Raw genomic sequence first — 16,498 nt, 5'->3', positions numbered from 1 at the left:
ATCTGACATGCGGAGGCCAAAAACTATTTTTTTTCTTGTTTTCCTCCTGTAAACTTAGGTGTGTCTTATAGTCCAGTGCGTCTTATAGTCTGAAAAATATGGTAACTGGATTGTATCCAACCAAGGTGAGTATATATTTGTATGCATTCATCAAAATTATAACCAGCCATTTCCCTAGATCAGGCTTGATCTAGGTATGATAGCAGCCTTCCCATATCTGAGGGGCTACCCCAAAGAAGAGGGGAGCCAACCTATTCTCCGAAGCACCAGAGGGCAGGACAAGCAGCAATGGATGGAAACTAATCAAGGAGAGAACCAATCTAGAACTAAGGAGAAATTTCCTGGAAAAATTACCATCGTCTCCAGAAGCCTTCCCGAAGTGGTCCTGCCTCCTACCGTTGTGTCAAGGATAACAATCTGAAAACAGTGGGGAGGCCCCCACTTCCAGGCAGGTGAGCTTCAGGGGCCATCATGGGGCTGTCTGTCTTTCTGGCTAGAGGCACTGCGTGAAGCCACAATCAGTGGGACGGCTTCCCTCCAGAAGTTGTGGCTGCTCCATCACTGGAGGTTTTTTTAAGAAGAGATTGGACAGCCATTGGCCTGAAAGGGTCTCCTGCTTGAGCTTCAGGGGGGTTGGACTAGAAGACCTCCAAAGTCCCTTCCAACTTTGTTATTCTACTTTTTAAAGCCTGGTTGCTGAGAGGCAGGCAAGGCCTCCTCTTACCGTGCTTCGCCAGGAGAGCCACGTGGGACATGTCTGCTGACCAGATGACGTATTTCACCTTGGAGATCTTAACCGAAGCCAGAGTCCTGCAAAGCCAGAAGAGGCTCTTAGTACGGAGGCGTGAATCCTTTTCTGCCTTACCAGGAGAAGCACAGAACGTCTCTTTCCTTACTACTCTGAAGACAGCCTTGAGTCTCGGGCAGCTAAATTCTGCTTCTGCTCAAAACAAGCTTTTTCAATCTCTCTCTACAGACCGAGCACAAGTCCCCGGTTACTCAGAGCTCCCCTCGCCAGGCTTCAAACTCAAATGAAAGCATTGCTGATATTTTAAGGTCGCTGAATCCAATTGGTTATACCCACTGCAATATAGAGGCTATGATGATTTGTGGTGGCCATAAGACAAGAGTTACACTAATATCAAAGAAATGGAGGAATAGAATCATTTTAAAAAAAAGGAGGGGGGCGCAAAAGGAAGACCAGAGTGAAATGTGAATGACAAAAAATAAAATGTTTGTCATGTATTTTATATATAGTATAGTATAGTATAGTATAGTATAGAATAGAATAGAATAGAATAGAATAGAATAGAATAGAATAGAATAGAATAGAATAGAATAGAATAGAATTCTTTATTGGAATTTGTCTTTGGTGTATGTGCTCTCAGTGCAAATAAGGAGAATAAAATACAAGAATAAAAAGATACAACACTTACTGATAGTCAAGGTAACTAATAAGCTATCAAATCATACTAGGAAATAAGTAAAAGCAATATAAATTGAAAGATACAAGCAACATGGTTATAGTAATAAGTGGGAAGAGATAGATACTAGTAAGGAAGAGAAGAATAATAGTAATACACTTTTAGTAAATTATTTGACAGTGTTGTGGGAATTAGTTGTTAAGCAGAATGATGGCATTCGGGGAAAAAACTATCCTTGTGTCTAGTTAATTCAATTTAAATAATTAAATTGAATTGTTAAATTGTCCTGTGGCAAGATGGCCCATTCCATGCAATAAATGCTGGTGAAACATGGAAATGTACAACCAAGACAATTAAATAATTAAATGATTTCCAACAAGTCTGCTTGAGAAGAATCCTGTGTCTCATACTGTGACCTCATCACTAATGAAGAGGTACTACAAAAATCAGATTTGGAACAGCTGTGAACGGATGTCGATTGCGGCTTGCTGGCTACATCTCAACGTATGCCTAAAGTCCGGCATCCAAAAATTGCACCAGGCTGGATACCCCCTGGAGAAAAGAGGGAACGTGGAGGGCCTTGGGAAACTTGGTACATTAGAAAGATCTGAAGGTCCCCTGGGACGATGCTGCGAATGATCGAAACACATCTTAAAGTTGCTAAAGCTGAGAAACCTTGATCTACCCCCTTAAATCTACCTCGCTGTCAACTCCCAGGTCTCCCCTTGAAGGTCTCTCACCGTTTCTGCTGGACATCGAAGAGAGTGATGGAATCGGCATCCCTCAGCAACAGATTCCCGGTGCCGGCGTAGAAGATCTCATCGCAGTTGGGCACCTGGACCTTCTTCGTGATTTCGTTCTTTAGGTTCTTGATGAGGATCTGTCACGGTTTGAGCAGAGGAAGAAAGTGAATGCTGTGGCCCATTGGCCACCAGCCCCTCCAGCAGCTGAATCAGAGGAGGAGGAGGCGGCATGGCAGTCAAGGTCAGCATCAAGGCAACCTGAGAGCTCCGAAGGGGAAGAGGGAATGTAGCTGGCAGAGAGAGAGAGAGAGAGAGAGAGAGAGAGAGACAGAGACAGAGACAGAGACGGAGCCTGGGCCGTCCGTCAGCCCTCAGATGGAGAGTCAACAGCCCCCAGGTCTAGAAGTGGCTGATGAGGAAGAGGAGGAACAGCTGGGCCCAGTGCCTGACATGTGGATGCGCAGAAGGCAGAGGAGAGGAGAGCAGGGGAAATCTATGGGCTGGTCCTTGGGACGGAAGAGCCACTGCTGCTAGTGAAGCTCCACCCTAGCTCTGGGGATAAAAGGCAGGGGGCGGAGATGAACAGATGTGGTAGACAACTATTCCTCTCCCTGCCGGACAGCGACTGATAGCCTGCACTTCCGAATCCTGTCTGGAAATTATCAGAATTCTTCTTGGAATCTGCAGTGCCTTCCAAGCCCGTGCGTGCGTGTGTGTCTGCTGCTGGAAGAAAGCGAGCGCACCTTCCAGGACCTTTGCAAATGGGGGTGGGGGAGAGGAGAAGAGAGAGAGAGAGAGAGACTCCAGGTGTATTGGGCCAGTTCAGGGGGAAAGGGAGCGAGCTACACTTTTCACAGGACTTAGAGACCTGCTGTGAGAATGAGAGAGAGAGAGAGAGAGAGAGAGAGAGGCTGCTGGTGCTCCTAATAAAGGGAACGTTTAGATGGATACAAAGGGCTTGTCGTGTTTGGGAGCTGGGTCACAACAGTGAAGAGGGCCACATAGGAGGGATGGGAAGGCAAGCAGGAACAAACCCTTCTGCCCACAAAACACTTAAGCATAAACTAGGTGGAACAAAATATGAGCTATGCAGGTCATCAAAATGTGTTTCAATATTAGTAGCTCAGGTTGGTAGTTAGGCTGTTGGTTTGAGCTCCGAGCTTCGCAATTACACAACTCAAAACGCACTGACATCTCCTCAAAAGGTGACAAAACATTTGCAACCAATTTGCCAAGCTCGGAGCTCAAACCAACAGCCTAAATACGGGTAGTCCTCCAGTTACAACCAAATTGGGACCAGGATTTTCCATTGCTAAGCAAGGTGGATGATAAGGGAGCCGTGCCCGATTTTATGATCTTTGTCCTGGTTGTTAAGCGAATCAGTGCAGTTGTTAAGTGAATCATGCTGTCATTAAGCGAATCAGGCGTCCCCATTGACAGAAAGTCACAAGAGGGGATCACATGACCCGAGAACACTGGGATCTGCAACCGTCATTAATAGAAGTCAGTTGCCAAGCAGATTTGGACCTGGTGACCGTGGGAATGCTGCAATGGCCATAGCTCTAAAAACTGGTTGTAAGTCGGTGCCTTTGTAACTTCAAACGATGTCTAAATGAACAGTCGTAAGTGGAGGACTTAGGCAGAAGAGGGAGCCGCTGCTCTGCCCAGGAGGAATCTTGGGATCCCCTGGGAGCTCAGCCCTTACCGAGTGCATCCGGTCCAAGACGGCAAAGCGGTTCCGGGCGACCCAGACGGCTGTCAGCCCCGAGGAGCGTTTCCCTTCCGGTGCTGGAAAGGCAAGCAAGGAACAGGCAGTCACACAAGGTCTGGCCCCTGCTGCCTACACACACACACACACACACACACACACACACAGCTGTTCGGTTTCAGGCTGCTATTTTGCAGGCGTGATAGCCGGAGCCACGAGACCGACTGACTCCTCAGACTGAAGGGGGAAGGAGCTGGCATCTGCATGGGTTGAATCCGGCCAAACATTCATGTCACGCGTGCCACAATCACCCCAGGACAGGGATGAGGTTCAAAAGCACTCTCAAAACCTGCGCCAGAGGCCCCAGTTGGCTGTGAGCAAGGCCAACGTGCAAAAAATAAAGTAAGAGGTTTTGCGCCTTCACAGAAAGGGAGAGAGAGAGGGAGGGAGAGGGAGAGGGAGAGAGGGAGACAGATGGGAGTGAGAAAAATGGGAGAAAATACCATAATACAATAAAATAAAAGTAAAATAAGGTTTTGTGCCAAGAGAGTGGGGGGGGGGAAAGAGGGGGTGGGAAGAGAAGATAGGAAAAGGACTTCAATAAAATAAGATAAAAATAAAATTAGGTTTTGTGCCTTCACGGGGGGGGGGGGGGAGAAGGTGGGAGGAAGACTTGAGTAAAGACTCAAGGTTGACTCAGCTCTCCATCCTACCAAGGTTGGTAAAATGAGGAGCCAGATGGTTAGGGGCAATGTGCTGACTTTGTAAACCGCTTAGAGAGGGCTGTAAAAGCACTGCGAAGTGGTATACAAGTCTAAGGGCTATTGCTAATATAAAATAAAATGAGGTTTTGTGCGGGGCGGGAGGAGAAAAAATGGGATAGGACTTTTGTAAATTAAAATAAATTAAAACAGTCTTGTGCCTTCACAGAGAGATAAAGAGAAACGGGGGTGGGGGGGGAGGAAAAGATGGGAGAAGAGACCCAAGGACAGCTATTGGCATGACTGGGTTTTCTAAATCTGGGGAAAGGGAGGGAAGGGCCCGGCTGGGTCCCTGCTGCAGCAGCGTTTCCTGTGCTGACGTCAGAGGCAGGGGGGACCCAGGTGGGACGGGAACTCCCTGGTGGAATGGCCTGCTGATTAGGCAGACGCTCCAGCAACTCATTTTGATTTGCAGACGGGCAGGTTTGATCCGGAAGCTGCCAGAAGGGAGCAAAATGAAGACTGGGCACTTTTACAGCCGCTTCCGAAGCCTCCAGCCCCTGCCTGGGAGAGATTTGTGGGGCCTTGTGAAGAAATCCGCCGAGGGAAGCAGGCCAGCAGAACAGCCTGCTGGGTGACAAGGCAGGACAGATCGCTGCTTAATAACGGATTTATAAAATATATATTTCCCCCTCGTAAAAAAACAGAGACGGGCATGAATTTTTCACGTCCGACGGGCTGCCAATCTCATTTGGGCTCCCCGGGATCCGGGGGCGAGTGGGAGGGGAGGGGAAAAGCTTTATTGAGGTGGGGGGGAGGGAATAGACGGCATGGCACAGACGGAGCTCACCATCGGGGTTCTGGGAATCCGCATCCTTGGGAATGGTGTAGAGGTCGTAGGTGCTGTTCTCCAGGTTGCTCGGCCTCTGCGGAGAGAAAACACTGTCGGTAAATTCGCTTTATTGGGTTCAGGAGGGTTTTATCTCTGATGATTTTAAATATTTTTTATGTAGTCTCTTGGAAACGAGATGGGCAGCCAACAAATTTAAAAAAGTGACTAAATGAATAAAACAGCAGCAAGGGGTGACTCTCCATTCAGTTTTCAATGGAAGAGGACCAGCATGGCCAGAGTTGGTTTCCAACCTTGCCGATTTCCGTTAATGAATTTATTATCCATGTTTTGCAGAAAAATATAATCCACTTGGATTGGAGAATGAAGGTCACGTAAGTTTTGAAAAAGGTGGAGGAGGATCTCAAATCTTCAAAAAGCCGGAGCTCTTGAGAGTTGTAGTCCATCCAATTCAGAGCACTCCCGCCTAGAGAAGAGTGCTTGGACAGGGCAACTTACGACCACAATTCAGGCAAACATTTACAGTGCTGACCAAGACAGTTGTTAAGCCATCTTGCCCAGCCGGATGTCTCCCACCTACCGTACAGAGGAGCACAGCATTCTCAGCTGGGTTGTAGGACATGTTGAAGACGGGAAACTTGGAGCCACTATAGGAGAGAAAGAGAAAGAGAAAGAGAGAGAGAGAGAGAGAGAGAGAGAAAGAGAAAGAGAAAGAGAAAGAGAGAGAGAGAGAGAGAGAGGAGACGAAGATCAGAAGTGGAGCCTGCTCTAGGTGGGAGCACGGGCCTCAAGATGCCAATTTAGAACTGAACACAGTTATAAGGGACTCAGAGGTCATCTAGCCCAACCCCCTGTACAATCAGGAGACCCTAGACCATTCCAGATAAGTGGCTGTCCAATCTCTTCTTAAAAACCTCCAGTAGCCGAATCAGAGGAGGAAGACGAGGCGTGGAAGTCAGGGCAGCCTGAGAGCTCCGAGGGGGAGGAGGAAATGGAGCTGGCAGAGAGAGAGAGAGAGAGGCGGAGCCTGAGCCGTCCGTCAGCCCTCAAATGGAGAGTCAACAGTCCCCAGGTCTGGAGGTGGCTGATGAGGAAGAGGAGGAACAGCTGGGCCCAGTGCCTGATGTGTGGATGCGCAGAAGGCAGAGGAGAGGAGAGCAGTGGAAATCTATGGGCCGGTCCTTGGGACGGAAGAGTCACCGCTGCTAGCGAGGCGCCACCCTAGCTCTGGGGATAAAAGGCAGGGGGCGGAGAGGAATAGACGGGGCAGACAACTATTCCTCTCCCTGCTGGAGAGATTTGTTAGCCCGCGGTGAGAGAGAAACTTTTTGCCTGGGCTGCTGGAGCTCCTAAAAAAGCAATCTTTGAGTTCACTTCAGAGGGTTTGTCGTGTTTGGGGAGCTGGGTCAGAACAGGCCGGAGGTCATGATGGGGAGGTGTCACTCTGAATGTGCTTAATGAACTAAGACACACACACACACACACACACACACACACACACACACACACACACAGCTAGGCAGAAGGCTCCCTTCCTGCCCATCTTTTGTCAATTTTAACTCAACGTTACTGTTAATCTTTATGGTTTTAATGTTTAAAATGTTTCATTTTGTTGTTTTTAATTTGTAAGCAGCCTAGAATTGCTTCTAGGCAAGACAGGCAGCATAAAAGTTTAATAAACAAATAAGTCATAAATCTGCGCTCTCGTCTCCCCAAGATAGACTGACAATTTTAGGGGACCCCCACCCAAACAGAATGTTGGGAAGGGAAGGAGGACAAAGCCCCCTGGGCTGAACACGCTCCAGAAAGAGCATCTCCTGGTTGGCTGGGGAAGAGGACGGGGGGCACAGAGCCAGACCGGAGCCTCAGCTGGGCTCCCATCTGCCTACTCAGAACCGCTTAAGCATCTGCTCTTCCTCCAGCCTGGCCCACCCTCCCTCATCGCCTTTCAGCTGCCGTCCTCTGGGGGCTTCTACAGCAATCCAGAGATGAAAAGGTTCAGGGAAATATAAAACCCTCTTCCGTGGATAGGCAGGGAGGCTCTGTATGTGTACAGTACATATACAGCACTATGTGCATGTGTGTCTGTATGCATATCTATCTAAGATTGTGTTACTATTATTCTTCTCATCCTTCCTATTACCCTTCTCCTTTTCTACTTGTTGCTTGTATCCTTACATTTTAAATTGTTTGATTTAGTTTCCTAGTATGATTTGACTGCTTATTTGTACCCTTTGACTATCATTAAGCGTTGTACCTTATGATTCTTGACGAATGTATCTTTTTTCTTCTTTTATGTACACTGAGAGAGTATGCTCTCAGTGTACATAAAAGTACATTCTGGACTGATGGGGTAGTATATTTTAATTTTTTAAAAAAACTTTTTTATTTTTTGTTTTTAACAGTCACTTGGTCGATTGTCATTGTGAGCCGCCCTGAGTCCTTGGAGATAGGGCGGCATACAAATTTTATAAAATAAATAAAATAAATAAATAAATAAATAATGCATCAAAGACAAATTCCTTGTGTGTCCAATCACACTTGGCCAATAAAGAATATTCTATTCTATCCTATCCTATCCTGCATTCTATTCTATTCTCTCTTTCTCTCTCTCTCTCTCTATATATATATACCATATACACACACACATACACAAACAGCATATCTATATACATGCATATACATACACATAGACATACACACACATATATACACACACACATATACATATATATATATACACATACACATGCATACACATTACAGCAGTGCTGTGTATATGTACACACACACACAGAGAGAGAGAGCACTGCCTCCCTGCCTATTTATGGAAGAGAGTTCCCCCCCCCCCAAATTAGGAAATAGAAATTCTGGACTTTTTGCTTTGGGGAAGAATAGGATGGGTTTTCCACGGATGGTGTGCAGAGAAAAGCAACAGAGACAATTAGGGGTCTGATGCTAAAGTCATAAATCACTTTTTTCAGTGCTGTTGAGGCCTAACCCTAAAGCCTGCCATTAAACAAAGGAAGTCAAGTTTACAACCATCAGTCAGGGGCCCTTAGAAGCTGCGATGGGCCCTCCAAAAGTATCTTATGATCAGGATCCAAAGTCCCATCAGCCACCCCCCCTCCTGCGGTCACCTGGCTGCATTTTAACCCCAGCAACCAGAACATATTTACGGTTGTGGGCATCATCCCAGGGCCTTTTTTGCCCTAAAACAGCATTTATTTATATCTGATTTTCATCCAAAAATAAAAAAGGGTTGTTTGAACGATCACGCTGTTCACTTCACAATCCTGCTGATTTACTTAACGACTGCCACAAAAAAGGTCATAAAATCAAGCCGGTCGCAGGACGACCAGCTTTATACACTGTCATGACTTATGACCATAAGCAGGCCAGCTCCATTACGGCCATAAGTTGAGGACTACTTGCAATACATGCTGCAATACACGGCATTTTTGTCTGTGGTTTTATCATTTTCTTTTCTCTGTCTGCTCTTCCTTCTATTAAAAATGCCTTAATTCCAGGCTGAGTCATTCTGAGTCAAAGTCCTACAAGACTATTTTTTATGCGTTAGTCCTCAGGTTACAACAACTGAGCCTAAAATTTACCTTCCTAAGTGAGACATTTGTTAAGTGAGTTTTGTCCCGTTTTACGACTTCCCTTGCCACAGCTGTTAAATGAATCACTGCCATTGCTAAGATAGTAACCTGGTTGTTAAGTGAATCTGGCTTCCCCATTGGCTTCCCTTGTCAGGTCACAAAAGGGAGTCACAGGACTCCAGAATGCTGTGACCGTCATAAATGTTGAGTTGTTGTCAAGCATCCAAATGTAAATCGTGTGACCCTGGGGATGTTGCAACGGTTGTAAGTGTGAAAAATGGTCATAAGTCACTTTTCCCATTGCTGTTGTAACTTTGAACGGTCACTAAATGAACTGACGTAGGTCGAGGACTACTTGCATTCTATATCCCAGCAGCTGGAAATTCTACTCACCTTCTACTCATCAAGGCGCAAGGAGGGTCCCAGACGGGCGAAAAGGATGGGAAACAAAAGGGCTGAAAAGGGGGCAGGGAATCCCCCTCCTCTGTCCTCAAGGGAGGAGGAAGACCCCTGACGAAGGAAGGAAGGAAGGAAAGACGCCCCTCCCCCCTCACCTTCTCAACTGCATCACGGCCACATCTTTGGAGCTGTTGAAGTCCAGCTGGCGGAGGAAGCGGTCCTTGACGTAGTAGAGCATGTTGCCATGCACGGCATAAGCCGGCCTCTCGCGCTCCAGCTTGAAGACGATCATCCCTCCGTCATGACCTGGAGAACAACAGGAGTTTCCAACAACCATAGAAACTTCCAGAAGGGCCGTGAATGGCTGCCACTTTACGTAAGGAACACAACAGCCTTCATGAGTCTCTTCAGCCAGGTTTGCGGGGGCCCTTGGTGCTCTCTGAGCTTGGCTGTTTGCTAACCAACATTTCATTACCCAAACAAGATAAAATCACCCATGCTGGGAGGGAAGAGGGTCAGCAGTAAACACTTTGTTGTGGCCCATTGGCTGACGGCCCCTCCAGCAGCCGAATCAGAGGAGGAGGAGGAGGCGTGGGAGTCAGGGTCAGCATCAGGGCAACCTGGGCGCTCCGAGGGGGAAGAGGGAATGGAGCTGAGAGAGAGAGAGAGAGAGAGAGGCAGAGGCTGAGCCTGGGCCGTCCGTCAGCCCTCAGATGGAGAGTCAACAGCCCCCAGGTCTGGAGGTGGCTGATGAGGAAGAGGAGGAACAGCTGGGCCCAGTGCCTGATGTGTGGATGCGCAGAAGGCAGAGGAGAGGAGAGCAGGGGAAATCTATGGGCCGGTCCTTGGGACGGAAGAGCCACCGCTGCTAGCGAAGCCCCACCCTAGCTGTGGGGATAAAAGGCAGGGGGCGGAGAGGAATAGATGGGGCAGACAACTATTCCTCTCCCGGCCGGACAGACTTGTTAGCCAGCATTGAGAGAGAAACTTTTTGCCAGGGCTGCTGGCGCTCCTAATAAAGGGATCATTGATTTAAATACAGAAGGTTTGTCACGTTCTGGGAGCTGGAGATATTTCCCCAATCAAGGAACTACCAGATCCGATAAACAACTGAATAGTAAATAACAGTCTAACCAAAGAACCAAGGACACCCTGAACAATACTGACAGGGCAGAGAGGAAGCCCCTCTCCTTTCTAGCATTGATGATGTTACCTAGTAAGGTAATGAAGTCTGCAAGGAAATGACCAAGCTCAGAGAGCAACAAGGACCCCCGAGTCCTCCTCTTCCTCAGGTAGCCCTCGATTTACAAACCACAATTGTACAGGAATATTTGTTGTTCAGTGGGTTAGAGTCATTAAGTGAGGCGTCATGTGACCACACTTGATTTTACATCCTTTTTTTGCCAGCATTGTAAAATGAGACATCATGTGACTGCAACTTGCAATCTTTTTTGCCAGTGTCCTCATTGACGTTGTCAGTTGGCTGGGAAGGTTACAAACGATGATTACAGGACATGGGACGCTACAACCGTCATAAATGTGGGCGGTTGCTAGGCACCAGGTCGTAAGAGCAAGTTCCAGTTATTCAGCGCCGTCATAACTCTGGTCACTAAACAAATGGTTGTTCAGTCGAGGGCTTCTGTAATGTGGGGAACAGGTGTGGCAACCCCCCCGGACTTCCCTTTCAGGCTCACCGCCCCACCTGAGGGCCACCCACAGATCCTTTACCTGCCGCGAAGAGGTTGAGATTCGGATGAGCTGCCAACACCCAGAAGCGGTCGTGATCCCTGCGGAAGGTCTGAACGCCCGTTCTGGCGATGGAGGGAAGGAAGCAGAGAAAAACAAACTGGCAGTGAATGGTTTGGCTTGGGATTTAGGGATGGATAAAAGGAGGAGCAAAGAAGATGGACCAAGAGCATCCATTAGCCTCTCCAGATCTGTGGGGGGAATGACGGTCTCGAAAGCCAATGAAGTTTCAGGATTCAAGGGCTGGAAACTGATCTTGATCAAGTGTTTCTCAAAATTAGCCACTTTTAAAGATATCTGGACCCAAAGTCACCCAGTCAGCTTTCAGGCCTAACGTGGGACTAGAAGTCACCATCTCCTGGTGGGTCTAGGACCTTCAGGCTCCCACCCTTGACCATGTCTCCTTCGCCTCCAGTCTCAGCCCATTCCCAGCCAGCTTTCCTCCTCCGCTGGCCCTCCCCCGGCAATTCTCCCTGGCCAATGGGCCTCTGGCCCTTTGGCTCAGCCCATTCGCCGAGACACCGTTTGTCCCGGAGTTTCACTCCACGGGATAAAAAGCCGCCAGCCAATCGAGTGGCAGGTGGCAACGATGGGGCTGGGAAGGGTGACCAAGGGGGCTGGAAGGGGGATATAATTGCTGACAAGTTACGGAAGAGACCAATTGGGAGGCAGGCAGGCAAACACTGTCTGTGTGTAGCTCCTGGCGGTGAGGGAGGGGGCAAGAGGCTGGCGGGGAGGCAGCCAAACTGCCCGTTCGGCATCAAGCAGACAGGATCGGGGGCAGGCAGCAGCCGAACTGTCCATGAGGAATCAGCTCGGAGTCCAGGTGTGGAGGCAATGGTGGTGGGGTGAAATAAACGGTTTCTCGGCAAATAGGCCAAGCTGAAGGGCAAGGGGCAAAGGGTTAGAAGCCCATTGGCCAGGAAGAATTGCTGGGATTTCATGTCCAAGGCAGGAGAAGAAGTCACAGTCTCCTAGTCATCTCTTGGTGAGTGGCCCAAAGTCACCCAGCCAGCTGTCATGTTAAAAACAGGACTGCAACTCACTATCTCCTGGTGAATGGGCAGGACTAGAACTCACCGTCTCCTAGTTTCTAGGCCAGCACCTTAACCACTTCCCCATTCACTACCCACCCAATCGCTACTCACAGCTGAACAGCCACCAGCTCTTTGCCCAGAGGCCCTCTTCTGCTAAGTCCACCTGCAGATCCTAAGTAGTCCAGCAGTTTGGGGTCCCCATGGGATGGGATGGCACGGGGGAGAGGGCCCGGATGCCAAGGGCGCTTACCGTTTGGACATATCCCAGACTCGGATGCTCTTGTCCTCTGAATTGCTCAGGATGAGCTCCTGCCGAGGGTGGAAGACGGCGCAGGAAACATTGTTGTAATGGCCGCGGCAGGTGTCCACTTCCCAGGCTTTGGACTCTGACGGGGGAGGGAAGGACAGCGGTCAGTGGAAGACCGTGAAGGGAAAGGCAAAGAAGGGCTGTGATGCCCAGCAGTTGGGAAGCTATGTTGGACTGTTCTGGTAAGAGGTACGTGGGAACCCCCATCCTGCCCTGCCCGCTACTTCTGCAGGACTTCCAGATTCCATAAAGCAGGGGTCTCCAGCCTTGGCAACTTTAAGCCTGGCGGACTTCAACTCCCAGAGTTCCCCAGCCACCAGCTAAAGGAGAAGGACAAGTTTTGGGCAGAGTTCCTTCCTTCCATCCTTTCAATTCCAGTACAGGTAGTCCTCAACTTATCCCCCCATTCGAAGTTACAACGGCACTGAGAAAACTGATTTAGGATTGGTGTTCAGCATTCTCCCACAGTCACGTGATCAAAATTGGGGCACTCAACAACCGGCATGTGTTTAACAACGGTGGCACTGCCCTGGGGGGGGGGGGAGGGGGAGAATCATGTAATAACCGTCTGGGACCTTCCCAGGCAGCCTCCAGCCAGCAAACTCAACGGAGGAAGCTGGGTTCGCTTAATGACCATCTGATTCGCTTAACAACTGCGCCAAAAGAGGGTCGTTAAGGTGGAGCAAACCCCACAGCAATGGAAATTTGGAGTTCAATTGTGGTCGTAAGTCAAGGGCTGCCTGTAGCACAAGCAGCTCCTACAGGTGGACCTTGACTTACAACCACAATATAGACTGAAAAACAGATTTTACCACCTTCTTTGCAGCAGCTGTTAAGCAGATCCCCCTGGTTAATCAGGCATCCTGGAACCACAACCTGGGACCTTCCCCACGGAGTTTGCTTGTCGGAAGCCAGCTGGGAAACTCACAGACGGCAACTACATGACCACTGGGGACATTGTGATAGTCGTAAGGGTGAGGACTGGCCTGTAAGCTATTTTTTTTCAGTGCCATTGTAACTTCAAACAGAGGTTCTTAAGTCGAAGGCTACCTTCACACGCTTTTGGGGAGCAGAAAAACTAATTTTGCAGTGTTTGTTTCCCCCCCTCCCCCCAACACCAGACCAGGTTTGTTCTGCAGCAGCTGAGCCCTCCTCCTCCTCCTCCTCCTCACGCAGACCACGGCCGAATGCCCAAATCCCCAGACTCTCTTGAGACTGAAACGAGGCAAGAGCCCAGCTGAGTGGCGAAGGGTAGACGTGCCCACAGATCTGGAGCCTTACGTTCTGCACTTTGGGGGGGGGGGAGAAACGGGGGGGTGATGACGACATGGGCTTACCATTCATCCTCCAGATCTTGACTTGCCGGTCATCAGCCCCTGAGACAATGAGGGGCATGGTGGGGTGGAAAGCCGCCCAGTTGACTCCACGATCGTGTCCCTAAAACAAGATACACAGAAAGAGAGCTTCAAAATAAGGGTGTTGGATGGGGGAGCAGATCTCATAAACCATGCTGCAAAGCAGGACTGCTACGTAAGATACGCAGTTATCGCTGCCGGCTGGAGAATTCGGGCAAAAATCTTAAAATGGCCGCTGTGAGACACCCCTGGTCTAAGACCTTGAGTTCATCTTCTCCCCAAAACTGCAGGTGTGCAGATTCCCTACCCAATGGGTTGGTACCAACACAGCTGGATTCCTGATTAGCCTTTGAGGTCCACCCCTAACGTCAATCACTCAAAAAAGGTCTGTCAACGATTCCTTTTATTTCCCAACTAGCTAGATATCCGTGCTTCGCTACGGAACTATGTGATCAGGCTTCATAAATCAACGCTTACAGCTTGAAAATGAATGAGTAGTTACGAGGCCTCTCCTCTCACCTTCTCTCCCTCAGCCGTGCCCCACAGAAGCCTGTTCTATGCTATCCCATTCTCTCCAGAGTTATTTTCAAGTCGGGAGGGGGAGTAGAACGTCTAACTAATTAGCATCAGAACGTGTTATCATAATAATATAGGAAATACAAATGCTCTGATGGTCATTTCGAAAAATCCTTTCTTAGTGAGCACCTAGAAGCCAAGAGGAACATACGTGGCAAATTTCAAGTTTGTAGGCTTTACGGTTCTGGAGATTTCGTGATGATGCGTGAGTGGTTTTCGCTTTTTTATATATAAATAATTCTAACAGGAGGGTACCCTCCTCCTCCTCCCCCACCCACCCTATCTCCAACCCCAGAGTACCTCAAGGACGTGCTTCACCACAGCGTCCGTGGTGCCAAAAAGGTCCACGCCGGTGATGCCCCGGACCTCGGACTCCACAGCTCCGGGAGATAAATTCTTCTTTCTTAGACCTTGAGGCAGGAGAGGGAATTTGTGGGGCAGAGGAAGTAAAGATCACGTTAATAAATAAAGATGAAAGTAGCGAAGGATGGAAGGAAATGCTCATTTTCTTTCTGAACAGACAATGGAGAAGAGAGGTCCCCGACCGAATCGCTCGAATGAACCTCTGTCCAAGGGAAAAGGGGTTTCTAAGTGGATTTGAAATTCACCAAGCAAAGCCACTCAACCCCTGCAATCAGGAAAGGGAAGCCCCCAATTTAGGCTCAAGTGAGGTTGAATCCCCTGGAGGAGGAGGCTGAAAAGATAAACCACTATGGGCAGTTGATGGATGCCAAGTGCAACGAAGCTTCCAGACATTGAGAGGAGAAAAAAAGAGAAGGAAAGGGTTTACTGTGAACATGATGGTGGGGGTGAATGTATCAGAGAGGCCCTTCCAAGAAGGGATTGTGCAAATCCAGGATCCACAGAGAAGCAGAGTCAAGAGTAGGAGGAACCACACAGATACCTGCTCTGGGAGAAATCAAGGCACGTAAAAGCTGTCAGGTTGATCCGAGAGAACTGAGCAACGGATGGAAAATTTCTGAGGTTACTACACAAATCAAGAGGGAATGGAAACACGTACAGAATGAACCAGCTCTGGCATGTGGGGGTGGGGGTTGGATGAACGAGGAGGGAGAGAGGAGGGAGAGAGAAAAAGGGGCAGATACAAGGCGGAGGACAGGGGGGACGGGAAGAAATTAGACAGGGGTGGAGCTGTTAAGAGGAGACGGATGAGCCAGGCCTGTAGATAGTCAGAGGATGTTAAAAGCAATGCTAAAATCTCAGACCAAAGCAGAAGGTTAGAGCCAGAGAGAGGGTTAGGCCACACCCCACCAGGCTCCTTTCGTTATTTGGGGGGTCAGGGGTGTCCAACCATGGTCACTTGGGAGACTTCCCAGAATTCCCCCAGCCAGCCAAGCGGGGAGTTGAAGCCCACAAGTCTTCAAGCGGCCAAGATTGGGCACCCCTGCCCCATAATGCCCAGCTTGCAGGACGTCCCTCTTTCCCAGCCCAATCGAATGACGCCAAGCCCAGATCTTCAGGACCAGAAGCTCTCGGTTAAGATCGCAGCCGCGGAGGTCCAGCCGTTTTGTTACGAAGGAAAGCACCCTGCTTGTTTTTAACAGCTGGGATGTCACTCCGCCTGTCTTCCCGCTCAAGGGAAGGACCAACTTCGGGATTAGAGGAAAGAATGCAGAGAGTTAAAAGAGGTTATTTCACCAATCCTGGAAAGTCACAGTTAGTTTGACAAGCAAACGGCTTCATTGTTACGTTGCATACAATTTTGCATGCAAAAGGCCCCCGGAAGACAGACTCAAATTGGTTTTCTTTACCGTCTCTCTCAGCAGGAGCAGCCCCCCCCCCCCGGCCCTACGAGTGAAGTGGAGAGCTGGTCTGAGCCATTGCAATCGTCTTAACTCAGGGATCTCCAACCTGTGGACCACGGCCCACTACCAGGTCACGGGCCAATTGCCACTGGGACGCGTGAGGGGCTGGCCAGTGCATGTGCGGTGGGTGCTTTAGTGTGCACACATGTCCCCTTGTGCGAGCATCGCCATGAATGTCGTGGGCACACATGCACGTACACGCACACAAAATCATCCCCTCC

The 16,498-nt window shown here is 49.0% G+C and overlaps 1 protein-coding gene across 1 annotated transcript in view; it reads right to left on the bottom strand.

The window, feature by feature from the left end:
• Positions 1-16,498, bottom strand: part of COPA (coat protein complex I subunit alpha) — a 53,966-nt gene that overhangs the window by 22,598 nt on the left and 14,870 nt on the right. Inside the window, exons 7-16 of the mRNA XM_034426328.3 lie at positions 14,752-14,861; positions 13,858-13,957; positions 12,464-12,599; positions 11,159-11,241; positions 9,586-9,736; positions 6,007-6,073; positions 5,427-5,502; positions 3,873-3,955; positions 2,165-2,304; positions 725-810 (exon numbers count right to left, since the gene is read on the bottom strand). Coding sequence (XP_034282219.1) covers positions 725-810; positions 2,165-2,304; positions 3,873-3,955; positions 5,427-5,502; positions 6,007-6,073; positions 9,586-9,736; positions 11,159-11,241; positions 12,464-12,599; positions 13,858-13,957; positions 14,752-14,861 — 1,032 coding nt within the window. The remainder of the gene's footprint in view (positions 1-724; positions 811-2,164; positions 2,305-3,872; positions 3,956-5,426; positions 5,503-6,006; positions 6,074-9,585; positions 9,737-11,158; positions 11,242-12,463; positions 12,600-13,857; positions 13,958-14,751; positions 14,862-16,498) is intronic.

This window comes from Pantherophis guttatus, chromosome 18, assembly GCF_059756535.1.
Source record: "Pantherophis guttatus breed Tessera chromosome 18, ASM5975653v1, whole genome shotgun sequence".
NCBI lineage: Eukaryota > Metazoa > Chordata > Lepidosauria > Squamata > Colubridae > Pantherophis > Pantherophis guttatus.
This window is presented reverse-complemented; position numbering and strand designations above follow the sequence as displayed.